General features: G+C 37.6%; 1 protein-coding gene across 3 annotated transcripts in view; it reads right to left on the reverse strand.

The window, feature by feature from the left end:
• LOC128854922 (disintegrin and metalloproteinase domain-containing protein 10) overlaps positions 1 to 14,576 on the reverse strand; it is a 202,814-nt gene that overhangs the window by 16,053 nt on the left and 172,185 nt on the right. For 2 of the 3 annotated variants that reach the window (XM_054089393.1, XM_054089392.1), the window contains exons 5-11: positions 14,200 to 14,516; positions 12,924 to 14,022; positions 12,688 to 12,828; positions 5,299 to 5,423; positions 4,624 to 4,752; positions 2,736 to 3,454; positions 2,498 to 2,663 (exon numbers count right to left, since the gene is read on the reverse strand). In XM_054089393.1, the coding sequence (XP_053945368.1) occupies positions 2,498 to 2,663; positions 2,736 to 3,454; positions 4,624 to 4,752; positions 5,299 to 5,423; positions 12,688 to 12,828; positions 12,924 to 14,022; positions 14,200 to 14,516 (2,696 nt within the window). Of the gene's footprint in view, positions 1 to 257; positions 331 to 2,497; positions 2,664 to 2,735; positions 3,455 to 4,623; positions 4,753 to 5,298; positions 5,424 to 12,687; positions 12,829 to 12,923; positions 14,023 to 14,199; positions 14,517 to 14,576 lie in introns of all 3 variants that reach the window. The other variant, XM_054089394.1, reaches the window with a different exon arrangement.

Raw genomic sequence — 14,576 nt, forward strand, 5'->3', positions numbered from 1 at the left:
TGTAAATGGCAGGCGTACAAAGTATAAAAACTAGCCTACATAAAGATGTTAGTGCTCATTCTAAATGTGTGTATAGTTTTTTTATTTACAAATGTAATTATGAATGTTTTTATATCGTAGTAGTATATTTTGTAAAAATAGCTTGTATTCTTCTAAAGTGATTGCATGAGAGGAAGCTATAACGAGCCCATTTATCTACATTTGCCTGTGTTGAACTAGCGGTTTTACCGGCAGCCTTAGACTGTTTAGACACTTACTAGTTCCGCGCAATTGCATAGCTATTTTCTCTTCATATTCATCATTTAGCATTTTCGTCGCGACCTTTATGATCTTTGAACATTGAAAACAAACATATAAATACTTCTAATACATGTGCATAAAATCAACTATTTAATCTTAAAACCATACTATAAAACCTTCTTTCCATATCGGACTATAAGACTTTAAGACAGAAATTGTTTACTGTTGAAGAAGTAGTTTCCTCTTCCCTATTAAAAAACGGAACCTTCTCTGTATTCAGAATTGAATGTCCATTCTCCAAAATCTGATTTTACGTTCATCCTCGACACTAGACACTCAAAAATACCTTTATGAGGAAAATTCAATAAAGCTTCGTATGAGATATTTTGCCCAAGTGGGGTCTCATAAGGGCAGCCATTTAACCTAACCTAACCTTCGTATGAGACCCTCAGTGATGATCAGAGCAAAAGTTTAAGGACTGTAAATTTGAGTGCTTTAATTGGGAAGGACTGCTTCTGTTGGTTAGAGTTCGAATGCAAACAAAAGTTAACAACACCAGCACCCTAGAAATGTGATTTAAATAGAATGAAAAACCATTGGAGCGTGTGATGCTTGGGCCGTTTCGACTACTCACATTAGCTCGCTTCCAATCGGGTTTTCGGAAGCAACCCAGAAGATACTTGGGTGAAACCCGGAAGCTGTGAGCTGCTTGCACTGTATGCAGAATCGACACACACCATATATTCGTCGATCTTAAATCGCCATTCGATAGCATGAAAATAAGTTGCCTATATGCCATGATGTCTGAATTTGATATCTCCGCAAAATTAAGGAGAGGATGTTATTAAAGTTTGCGGAGTTAAACGCATTTTTTACGGCTAGCGTAATCACTCCACATTTTTCCCCCTTATTGACAGTATCCTCTGCAATATCAACCACCGTTCTTTTAGCATCGATTGTAGATCTGGCTTTTAGGAAACCAATCTTTTTGTCTGAGAGTCCGGCCGGCATTTCCAAATGTTCCTGCAATCGATCACTTATTATGCGCTCAAAAACCTTTCCAATAGTGTCGACCAGTTTGCTTATCGGGCTTTAACAGTAGGACTAAGCGCTGCTTTTTCCAACTCTTGAGGAACGTGTGTTTGGCCAAACACCTGCTATAAAGGTTAGCAAACACAATTGGATTTGCACGAACCGCGGCCTTAAAAGCAATGTTGGGTATACCGTCAGGGCCCGACGCTTTGTTATCGTTTATACGAACCAGTGTCTTCAGCACCTCTGCTACCGTTACTGCAGGTGTCTCGTATACAGCCTCTCCGAGACATTTTATATGAAACAAGGTTTCAGGCAGAATGCCTCGTTGTCGTGAAAATTTTTTAACCTGATGCTCGAAAAGATTGTGCGAACCGCAGAACTTAATCGCTCAGGCATCATTTATTATAAGAGTGTACAATTGCTGGCGTATGCCATTGATATTGACATCGTAGGCCTTAAAGATCGTGCTGTTAGCTCTGCCTTTTCTAAGTTGGATAAAGAAGCAAAGCGAGTGGGTCTGGTGAACGAAGGCAAGACGAAGTACCTCCTGTCACCAAACAAACAGTCGGTGTACTCGCATATCGGCAGTAGTAAGAGACTTCATTTATATAGGAACCAGTAACAACGGTAATAATTGTCAGCCTTGAAACCCAATCCAAATTCAGAGAGATTCTTTCTCTTGCCAACAAGTGCAACTTTAGACTTAGTAGGTAATTGAGTAGCGAAGTTCTCTCTGGACGAACAAAGTTTATACAATAAGTTTCTTGGTGTGTTTGAGAGAAAGACTCTGTTGAAGATTTTTGCACTTTTGCATGTTGTAGACTGCGAGTGTCGTAGGCGACAGAGCAATGGATAGTTCGAATGGACACATACGCTCCAGCTCTTTATGTTTTCTTAGACAACTAATCGTTCTTTCTGACACCAGCAAAACTACAAAATATACATATGTATGTTTAAACAACACCATATTTCATGTTTAAAGCTAGTTGATTAGTGCGACTTTAACACTGCTTTCCAGTTTTACTAAGTTTAAAGATTCGCCGCACTGAAAAATTTGCCTAAGAAGCCATTTCTGTTCAGAAAATTGCTTTGACTTTTCTTAAAACCATACGGATGTTTATTATCTCTCTCCTTCCCTTTTTATTGCCTTCTCTTACGAGCACTGTTATTTATAGGTAGATCGTTTAATCTTGTTCTTGATAAACACTAAAACGCTACTTACCAATAATACAAATACGCCCAATGCCGCTAAGACGACAGTATACCAATTGTGTTGTACCCATTTCTTGAATGTTGCTATACTCTCCTCTGACAACAATAGTTTGCGTAGGGTGGCCAAAGGTCCTGACGGATCGACTTCGCGACATTTCTGGAATACGTCACAATATCTAAAAGACAAAACAAACACATAATTAAATATTAACACCTCATTACAGAGCATTAACACCATTCATACTCACCCATTGTAATCATTGCATGGTGTACCCGGTTTTGCGTACATGTCCGGCACATCGAATGGTGGCTCATTCCATTCAAACGAACTGCGACAGGCATTTCCTTCACCAGGCAGCTTGCAACATAATTCGCACGATTTGATTTTGTCATCAGTTGGACCCGGTATACACTGGCACGACTCCAGGCCATAGGCCAAACAAATACTGCCCGTGCATTCGCCCATATAACAAACGAATTCCTTGTTGCAAATGGTCTTGTTTGGCTTATTCACCGACGGTGGACACTGCGGTGTACGGCCATCACAGAAGCTTGGGTCTCGACAGCCGTTGTCATCGCGACACTTATCGCCGAATTTCAATTTGCAATCACCCGTACAGCATGGCCCTTGTGATGGACTGCACATGGCGCGTGGGGTTAGTGTGCATGGCTTTTCGTCAATGCGCGGATGGCGCGACATCGGAAAGCAGCATTTATCCTTGCAATCTTCCTCCCAACCGCAATCGCACTGTTCGCCAGGCTCGACAACACCATTACCACAAATGGATACCTGCGGCTCGGTGAAACAGCCTTTGGCGCTACGTGCTTTTGCATTTAGCACTGGCTCTATTGATTTAAGTGAGCATGGGGAGAATTTGTTGTTGTTCTTTTTATCACCCGATGTGGCGCGCGCAAACATAATAAAATTACCATCCTCACCACCGGGTGTACATTGCTCCGGATCGTGCTGGCCGAATGTGAATGAATATAATAGAACATAAATATATGTAAGTATGTATGTATGAGATGAGAGTAAAGTTAATAAATAAAGTTGAAATATCCTTATTGGTAGATAATGAAATATATTCAGAAAAAAATTTGATTTCCTTTAATAATATAATTTTTTAATAAATATAATTTTATTAAAGCTAACCCCTGGACAAATGTACATCAATATATGTATGTATGTACATATGTGTAAATTCACATGAATGCAATAATAATAATATCGTATTTATAGATAAATAAAAATATTCACACCTAAAGCTATTTGAATGCGATTGTGATTGCATAGCTTTGTTCATATTTCCATGCAGACATGGGATATGTGGACTTAACAACTTAACAAATTTAATCTTTCAAAGACTATTTTTATATTTTAATTCAAATTTTATTAAGATGGATTCTATGGCTACGTATGATAAATAAGAAAATTAATGTTTTGCATACTAGGGTGACCCAAATAAAAAAAAATATGTTTTCTTGAGTCGACCCCTTTAATTTGTTATATGGTTAAAAAATTAAACCCATATTTTTATTTAACATATACCCGTCACGTTTTAAGCTTAGTCTCAGCTTTTAATAAAAAAATAATGTAATGAAAAACTGGAAAAAAATTATAATTTGTTCACACAATATTTTATAAAAAAAATGTTATTTTTTTCCCCACAAAATTATTTTAATAAATAAATTTATTACTAAAAAATAAAGTTCTTTTTAATGCTAAAAAGAACCGAAGATATTTCATTTCTAAAATTGCATACTAAAATTTTCAAGATTGAATAAATGTCAGAATAATTTTGCTTTTTCAAAGGTTTTTCAGTTCACTTCCTACAAATCAGAAAAATTTTCAAAAATGGCCAAAATACCACGATAGCTTGGAATTGCTCAGGTATCTCGCCATATAACATAATATTTAGGGGTAGCATCAAGAAAAATCAATTTTTTTGGGCCTTCCTAATGTACAATTTTTTTGTTTTTTTTTTTTTTGTTCACTCCCCTCTCGGGAGCATAAGGCCTCGACAAGATTTGTCTTGCGTTAGTATCGTTAATCTATTTGATTTCTGACAGGGTAGGTGATTCGCCTGCCTAATGTACTATTAATTTGTTTATTGACTCCCTAAGTCCTCAACTTACCGGTGATCCAAAGTTATGTCCAATTTCATGTGCTAACGTCACATGCGATACAGCTGGAGGAACATGTTTACCATAATTCAATAGTGTCACAATGCCGGTATTCAGTGACTTCAAAGAACCCCGATAGTGCTGAATAAGAAAAACGAAAGTGTTGCAAATCAAATCATTCATTAGATGTGATGCTTTTTTAAATTACACTACTTAACAATAAAAAACCCTATGTAAAATCGGTCGCTAAGCCCAAAAATCAACATGTCATATGAGATCGCCCATTATTGGTTTCGGATTCAAAAAAAAAATATAGATCATACATTTTTTAATATATAGAGAATCCGTTAACCGATCTGAACTATAACACTTGTTTTATTTTATTTAAACATTTCCGGTACTTTCTCATCATAGGGTATGAATGCAAGAAAATCTTAAAAGTTGAAACAAGTTGAAACACAGAACCGAGTTTTGTGCCGTCATTGGTTAATTTTCCATCTAAAATTTGTTCAAGAAGAGCAAGAATGCAGGTATAGATTTTATATAAGAACTGTATGGTCTTGTTCTTGGGTAAGAAAAAAATCATTAATTATTTGTAAACCAGTGTAGAAATAAATTATATAAACAAAAAATTCTTTCGAATGAAAGTAAATACACTCAAACATAGGTAAAATACGTTGCACTTACTCCATTTTTCTCGCAAACGCCACCGGCATTTTTCAGGTCACCAGTCCAAGCCAAACCCAAGGTTCCCATCTCGAAGTCTCGATATGTAAACATATATGCCAGACAAAATGCATCGTAATCTTCCTCTGTAAGGCAGATAATGAAATACAAATTCTTAACTAGAATTTATCAAAGGACTTTATTGCCCTATATAAGTACACAAACAAACGTTTAATAGCTGGATATATCATCTTCTGTTTGATACCCATATTAATATCATTGAGTAAGTATACATACTATTATAAGAATTTATTTAGAACCATTTTTTTTTTTAATTTAGTTCTTTGAAAAGACTTTAAAGATGAGAAATTTAAACTAATGAGAAAATGAAAAACTGAATATGAAGTATTACTACTTAAAATCCATAGTTTCGTGTGCATATGCGATTTTTCCTAGATGACCGAAAAAAAAAGAAATTTGTATATCGAACATAGAAGTAAGTTAGGTTAAGGTGAAACCCTAACTTAGGCATAGAAAGAGTAAGAGCCCGTTATGGTACCAGTAGATAAGATAGAGGAGAAATTAATATTTAAAAATGAAAATTTATTCGAGAATCACCGCAGTACGTTTAACATTTGGGGTGGATACTCTTTTGTTTAATTATATTACCACTAACAGTCCTCGAACAGGGCAGATTTTCATTCATTCGGTTTATCTGTCGTTTTTGTATTGCCAAGCCCAAAATTTTACACAAATTTGCTATGACGTTTAAGTCGACAGATCTACAGTTTTCCACAGCACATGCACAAGATAAGCTTCATAAAATTCATAAGCTTCATATCGTATCCACGAACAGTTTCTTTTTCAGGTCATTAGATTGGTAATAACGGAAACGATTACTGACTCCAAAGCATTGGCACTTTGGAACAAAATGTCTGTCAAAAGGTTTAAAAACACATTTTTGTCAATTGTACCATCAATAAACATTAAACTGTAAGCTCCAGAGGCATCCGCACAAACCCTAACTATCATATTTCCACCATTGTGTTCCACAGTTATTTTCAAAATAAGGCTCTGTATTGGCTATGTGTCACAATTTATGCTGCTTGAGCCAAAAATATTAAATTTTGACTTATCAGAAAAAATGACAGTGAATGTAATGCTTTGTTACATAGTTCAGGACAAATTTAAGTCGACTTTGTACGAGTATGTTTCTTTTATCGAAGTCCCATTTTTGCAACGTATTATATAGTACTTTACCCAATTCATTCTCTGTCTCCACCATTAATTTTGGAGCCGATATTTTTTGGGACTCTCGTTAATTTTCTGAACTATTTTGCTGTTGTCAGCATTTGTGAAAACGTTGACGCATTTTTGCTCTTGTACGCCACCCGATTTTTGTGCACGTTTCGTGATGTAATGTATTGGACTTCTCTGGTGCATAGTCCTAATATCTCAGGTTTTTTTGTTAACTTTCTCCTTTCTCAAAATGAATTAAAACCAATATTAGCTTTTTAAAACTGGTCCGAGAACAAATCTTTAAAAAACTACGTGTTACTTTTCTTTAATGCTCGAAATTAAAGATTACCAAATAAGTTAGTAAAAATAAAATCACTATTAAAAAAACATTGACTTTCATTTGAAAAACTACATTGAGGGTGTACTACCGAACAGTTTCATCAGCCATATATAGGTATAATCCTTAAACAAATCATTCTTCCTGGTACCAATATCACTTTGACAAGAAAACATGCCGAAGCGACCGAAAGAGAGGTCAGTGATCATCTGACTAATATAGAGTATAGTGTCAATGAAATTCAGACCTTTATGCCACTTGGCTATCAGAATAAATGCCCGTGTTGTATAAAGCTGAGAACATATCGATTGGTTTTGTAATGACGGCGTAGAAGTAGGTTTTACACCATATTTTCTAAAACTAAAATGTGTACCACCTTAAAATCAAAGTATTCTTTCTACTAAAGGGCTTTCAATTCCAATAGAATCAAAAATGTAGTTTTTAACTGGTCACATAAAGTGAGGGAAATATTGTATAACATCGTTCTAGTACAACTATAGTTGGTTTTGTTGGAATATCCCTATGAGTTTGTCGCAAATTCTTCTAAAGTGACAGCCCTTGGGTCGCATATAAATTCAGGTCGTTCCGATATCATTAGATTCGACTGTCGTGGAAACACTTCTAAAACCTTCAAATACGTAGTTTTATCTGCCAACCACAAATACTCGTCTCTCAAGTGGATTTCGCCCACCAGACTTCATATAAAAAAAATCCGGCCCCCTTCGCTGGGCACACTAAAATAGAATAGATATGGTTTAGAACAGAAAATATATGATTTTCATACAATATTATTTATTTCTTTATTCTTTATTCAAGCGCTTTGGCATAAACAATATTTTTTGTTTTTCTATTTGTTTTTGAGTAAATATAAAATATAAATTGAAAATCAGGAAAAAAGAGATTGTTTTTAAATTTCAAATCAACGCATATGAATAAACAATTGTCTTTTTTCCTGATCATCCATGAATTTTTCGTTTCAATTTATATGTTTTATTAAGCATTGGAGCTTTTTTAACCATTATCCATTTAAATTTTTCAAAAAAAAAAACGAAAAAAAATGTTTTTTCCACGAACACATAATTTCATTCGGATTTCACATTAAATTCTCAAATTTCGTAAGAAATTATTCACTGTTCCAAAATCCACTCCAAAAAAATTCACAAACAATTTTTACATGTTGCACTTAAGTTTTCTCCTTATGGCATCCAAATCAGAAAGAAATATTGACACATTGTAACTCACACAGTCAATTTGACAGTTCAGTTCCGCCCCAAGCGTTAAAAAAGTAAGCGACATTATGGCTGGTTCAAAAGAACGCTGTACCCGTTGCCAGTGCTCCGAATTACAACCAAACTTTACGAAACCCATTTTCAATACTTACTTAACAATGTGCGTAAGTTTGGTTTAATTCGGTGCAAAGACACGGCGGGTCCACGTTTTGGCATATATTTCGAGACCCTAGTCATCAATAGGTATGAAAATTACCCCGTATTAAAGCACTTATCAACAGCTTTCATTTCATACCCATATTGCACATACACAACCAAATGTTACCCGGGTCCACGTTTTGACCTATATCTCGAGACCCCAGCCACGGAGCGGCATGAAAAATACTCTGTAATAAAGCATTCACCAACAGCTTTCATTTGATACCCATATTGTACATACACGTCCGAAGGTTACCCAGGTCCACGTTTTGACCTATATCTCGAGACCCTATCTACCAATAGGTATTCAAACTATACGAAAATCATCTTCAATACCTACTTAACAATGTGTGTAAGTTTAGTTTAATTCGGTTGAAAGACACGGCGGGCCCACGTTTTGGCATATATTTCGAGACCCTAGTCATCAATAGGTATGAAAATTACCCCGTATTAAAGCACTTATCAACAGCTTTCCTTTTAAACCCATATTGTACATACACGTCCGAAGGTTACCCGGGTCCACGTTTTGACCTATATCTCGAGACCCTATCTACCAATAGGTATCCAAACTATACGGAAACCATCTTCAATACCTCCTTAACAATGTGTGTAAGTTTGGTTTAATTCGGTGCAAAGACACGGCGAGTCCACGTTTTGGCATATATTTTCAGACCCTAGTCATCAATAGGTATGAAAATTACCCCGTATTAAAGCACTTATCAACAGCTTTCATTTGATACCCATATTGTGCATACACGTCCGAAGGTTACCCGGGTCCACGTTTTGACCTATATCTCGAGACCCTATCTACCAATAGGTATCCAAACTATACGGAAACCATCTTCAATACCTCCTTAACAATGTGTGTAAGTTTGGTTTAATTCGGTGCAAAGACACGGCGGGCCCACGTTTTGGCATATATTTCGAGACCCTAGTCATCAATAGGTATGAAAATTACCCCGTATTAAAGCACTTATCAACAGCTTTCATTTGATATCCATATTGTACAAACACATTCTAGGGTCCACGTTTTGGTCTCTATCTCGAGACCCTAGTCACGGAGCGGATGGAAATACTCTGAACTAAAGCATTCACCAACAGCTTCCATTTGATACCCATATTGTACATACACATCCGAAGTTTACCCGGGTCCACGTTTTGACCTATATCTCGAGACCCTATCTACCAATAGGTATCCAAACTATACGGAAACCATCTTCAATACCTCCAATGTGTGTAAGTTTGGTTTAATTCGGTGCAAAGACACGGCGGGTCCACGTTTCGGCATATATTTCCAGACCCTAGTCATCAATAGGTATGAAAAAGACCCCGTATTAAAGCACTTATCAACAGCTTTCATTTGATATCCATATTGTACAAACACATTCTAGGGTCCACGTTTTGGTCTCTATCTCGAGACCCTAGTCACGGAGCGGATGGAAATACTCTGAACTAAAGCATTCACCAACAGCTTCCATTTGATACCCATATTGTACATACACATCCGAAGTTTACCCGGGTCCACGTTTTGACCTATATCTCGAGACCCTATCTACCAATAGGTATCCAAACTATACGGAAACCATCTTCAATACCTCCAATGTGTGTAAGTTTGGTTTAATTCGGTGCAAAGACACGGCGGGTCCACGTTTCGGCATATATTTCCAGACCCTAGTCATCAATAGGTATGAAAATTACCCCGTATTAAAGCACTTATCAACAGCTTTCCTTTTAAACCCATATTGTACATACACGTCCGAAGGTTACCCGGGTCCACGTTTTGACCTATATCTCGAGACCCTATCTACCAATAGGTATCCAAACTATACGGAAACCATCTTCAATACCTCCTTAACAATGTGTGTAAGTTTGGTTTAATTCGGTGCAAAGACACGGCGAGTCCACGTTTTGGCATATATTTTCAGACCCTAGTCATCAATAGGTATGAAAATTACCCCGTATTAAAGCACTTATCAACAGCTTTCATTTGATACCCATATTGTGCATACACATCCGAAGGTTACCCTGGTCCACGTTTTGACCTATATCTCGAGACCCTATCTACCAATAGGTATCCAAACTATACGGAAACCATCTTCAATACCTCCTTAACAATGTGTGTAAGTTTGGTTTAATTCGGTGCAAAGACACGGCGGGCCCACGTTTTGGCATATATTTCGAGACCCTAGTCATCAATAGGTATGAAAATTACCCCGTATTAAAGCACTTATCAACAGCTTTCATTTAATACCAATATTGTACATACACAACCAAAGGTTACCCGGGTCCACGTTTTGACTTATATCTCGAGACCCTAGCCACGGAGCGGCATGAAAAATACTCTGTACTAAAGCATTCACCAACAGCTTTCATTTGATACCCATATTGTACATACACGTCCGAAGGTTACCCGGGTCCACGTTTTGACCTATATCTCGAGACCCTATCTACCAATAGGTATCCAAACTATACGGAAACCATCTTCAATACCTCCTTAACAATGTGTGTAAGTTTGGTATAATTCGGTGCAAAGACACGGCGGGTCCACGTTTTGGCATATATTTCCAGACCCTAGTCATCAATAGGTATGAAAATTACCCCGTATTAAAGCACCTATCAACAGCTTTCATTTGATACCCATATTGTACATACACAACCAAAGGTTACCCGGGTCCACGTTTTGGCATATATTTCGAGACCCTAGTCATCAATAGGTATTAAAATTGCCCCGTATTAAAGCACTTATCAACAGCTTTCATTTGATATCCATATTGTACAAATACATTCTAGGGTCCACGTTTTGGTCTCTATCTCGAGACCCTAGTACGGAGCGGATGGAAATACTCTGAACTAAAGCATTCACCAACAGCTTCCATTTGATACCCATATTGTACATACACATCCGAAGTTTACCCGGGTCCACGTTTTGACCTATATCTCGAGACCCTATCTACCAATAGGTATCCAAACTATACGGAAACCATCTTCAATACCTCCAATGTGTGTAAGTTTGGTTTAATTCGGTGCAAAGACACGGCGGGTCCACGTTTCGGCATATATTTCCAGACCCTAGTCATCAATAGGTATGAAAATTACCCCGTATTAAAGCACTTATCAACAGCTTTCCTTTTAAACCCATATTGTACATACACGTCCGAAGGTTACCCGGGTCCACGTTTTGACCTATATCTCGAGACCCTATCTACCAATAGGTATCCAAACTATACGGAAACCATCTTCAATACCTCCAATGTGTGTAAGTTTGGTATAATTCGGTGCAAAGACACGGCGGGTCCACGTTTTGGCATATATTTCCAGACCCTAGTCATCAATAGGTATGAAAATTACCCCGTATTAAAGCACTTATCAACAGCTTTCATTTGATACCCATATTGTACATACACAACCAAAGGTTACCCGGGTCCACGTGTTGACCTATATCTCGAGACCCCAGTCACGGAGAGGCATGAAAAATACTCTGTACTAAAGCATTCACCAACAGCTTCAATTTGATATCCATATTGTACAAACACATTCTAGGGTCCACGTTTTGGTCTCTATCTCGAGACCCTAGTCACGGAGCGGCATGAAAAATGCTCTGGACTAAAGCATTCACCAACAGCTTCCATTTGATACCCATATTGTACATACTCATCCGAAGGTTACCCGAGTCCACGTTTTGACCTATATCTCGAGCCCTATTTCCAAAATAAAATATAATCCATGTTACTCGTGGATGATGTAGCTTTCGAATGGTGAAAGAATTTTTAAAATCGGTCCAGTAGTTTTTGAGCCTATTCATTACAACCAAACTAACAAACAAACAAAGTTTTCCTCTTTATAATATTAGTATAGATAAGTACTTATATGACTTATATGTGAGTAAAGAAAACTTTAAAAAATGTATCAAAGTACAGCTGCAATATCGGATAAGTGGAACGCACGATTTTTCAGATTAATCTTCACAAACTGATGCATTCAAAGTGCGTATGGTACGTTATATTGCCTAAATTTTTCCAAATTCCCACGTTTTTTGGTAATATTCACACATATTTGGCAATTTAATTCGTACCAAGGAGATATGATAGATAAAAATATATGAAAAGGTGTGGACTTCTACCAGGGGATCTATTTGCTCTACAACTCTAACTACTTTACTTATATAATAATAATTCGCCCAGTCTCAATGGTCTTATGAAATCTATTATGGTGGTGGGCTAAGTTGAACGCATGTGCATTTTCGATATATTTTCATATATTTCCCAAGATCGCATCGCATTCGAGGAGCAAGTGTGGTTGTGGAGGAGTCGCAGAACCAACAAAAGAAGTTTGACCATACCCAGAGCCTCGGCAGAAGGCCTCGCAGCCTGTAGGGACCGAGTTATTGCATATTTATTTTTATCTTACCTGAAAATAGTTCTAGAAACTTTTCCACGCCATAATTGCCCGGAAATCGATAACTGGGATCCCTGACCGCATTCATATTGTGCACCTTGATACGCTTAATCATAAATGTTATGTTATCAGGCTTGCCATCATTGTTGAAATCTGGGTTGAAAAATAAAGTAAATTAATTAATTGTTTTACTCCCTTTGAAGTACCATGGGGCATTGTAAATTTCCCCTTCCTTCTCTCGAACTCACCTGTGTTTTTATAAATGGAGTTGGCACGCTGCACATGTCGCGTGATCGCTTCAATGCTGGCCTCGTCGGAGCCCATCTTCTGAAAGAATGTGTGATCGGCTTGTAAATAAAGCATACAAGTGATTTTACGATCGTACAGCGAACGCCCACTATCTATTGAGTTTGTCTCGTACGCAGAATCGCGACCGCGCCCACTCAATAAATTTGTCATCAACATGCTGTTGAAGTGTGGATTTTGTGGATTTGGCACTAACATAATGTCTGGATTATAATTGTTCACAATAATGTTGGGTTTTTTGGTGGCGCCATTTTTCGTTATAATTTCGACGTGCGTCTTATGGCTAGGGCGATCGTTGTTGTTGGTGAACATTGTTGACCAATTGGCATGGAAGAAGTTGTTAGTATCGAAACGATTATTGTTGTCGTTGTAATTGGCGCCATTATTGTTATTGCTGCCACTGTTTATGACAAAATCGTAGGGATATGAACGATTGTTGCTATTGTTGTTGTTATTATTATTATTGACGTTTTTATTATTGTAAGTGCTAACAATGATATTCTTGTGCTTTGCATAGGTTTTACGTAAGCCATTGTTATTGTTATTATTATTGTTGTAATTAGTATTACTGTTGCTCGGATTATAACTATTCACAATGATATTTCGATTTTGTACGCCGCCAGTGGTGGACGAATTCGCTACAATGAGGGACGGAGCATACGAGTTACTGTTACTGTTGCTGTTGTTATTGTTTGCGTTGTTTGCATTGTTCGCATTTCGAAGCAAGCCCCCATATCTGTCGGTTGTATCTTTTTCGACTGCAGCTGCATTGCGCCACGTTGTTGTTGTCGTCGATTGCTGAAATTTATGTCGTTGCTGTTCCCTGTTGTAATTGTAATCGTAGTTATTGTTATTATTGCTCGTCACCATTTTCATTGTAGTGATCTCTTCCTCATCCCGATTGGGTTTCCTCTCTCGATCTCTTTCACTATTTCGACTACGTGTACCTCCACCCGAGAATATACTGAAGTCATCATTATACGGCACATCCAAGTCCAATGGCAGTGGCGGATTTTGATGGTCATCAGTGGAAGTGGCCAACTGACAAAAATCAAAAAAAACAGAACACGAAAATGAATTAGAGAAGCATAAAAGTTAAAATGTTCAATAAATGAATGCCAATAGCATAAGAAGCATGCGAGGAAGGGTCTTGTCAGCATCGACAATGGTAGTTCAGTCACATTAAATTCATGTAATTGGCTTTGCCTTTGAAATTACCTCATCCGGCAGCCAGCGCTTGTGACGCTCTATTGATTTTGGTGCTTCCGCTTCGACCGTGGCCGCTTTCCGTCGCTTCAGATCGTTCAGCAGCATATCACGGCGCAGTCGTTCGCTTGCGCAGTGTTCCGCCGCTGCAGACTTGCGCATTTGCACATCGCTGACTTTGTAAATGACACTGTGCACACCCGCTGCGGGCAGTTCGCGGGAATAGCGATTCGCTGGTTCCACATAATAGTGCTCACCGACTGTTTCAATGGTGCCATCGAGTAGGTTATCGCTGGTTAGAATGGCGTGCACATGGGAATTCGCATCACCTGAAACAATAAATGATGATAATGAATTAAGTAGAACATTGAACTGAGTTACTAGTTTTT

The sequence above is a fragment of the Anastrepha ludens genome, chromosome 2 (genome assembly GCF_028408465.1).
Source record: "Anastrepha ludens isolate Willacy chromosome 2, idAnaLude1.1, whole genome shotgun sequence".
Classification (NCBI taxonomy): Eukaryota; Metazoa; Arthropoda; class Insecta; order Diptera; family Tephritidae; genus Anastrepha; species Anastrepha ludens.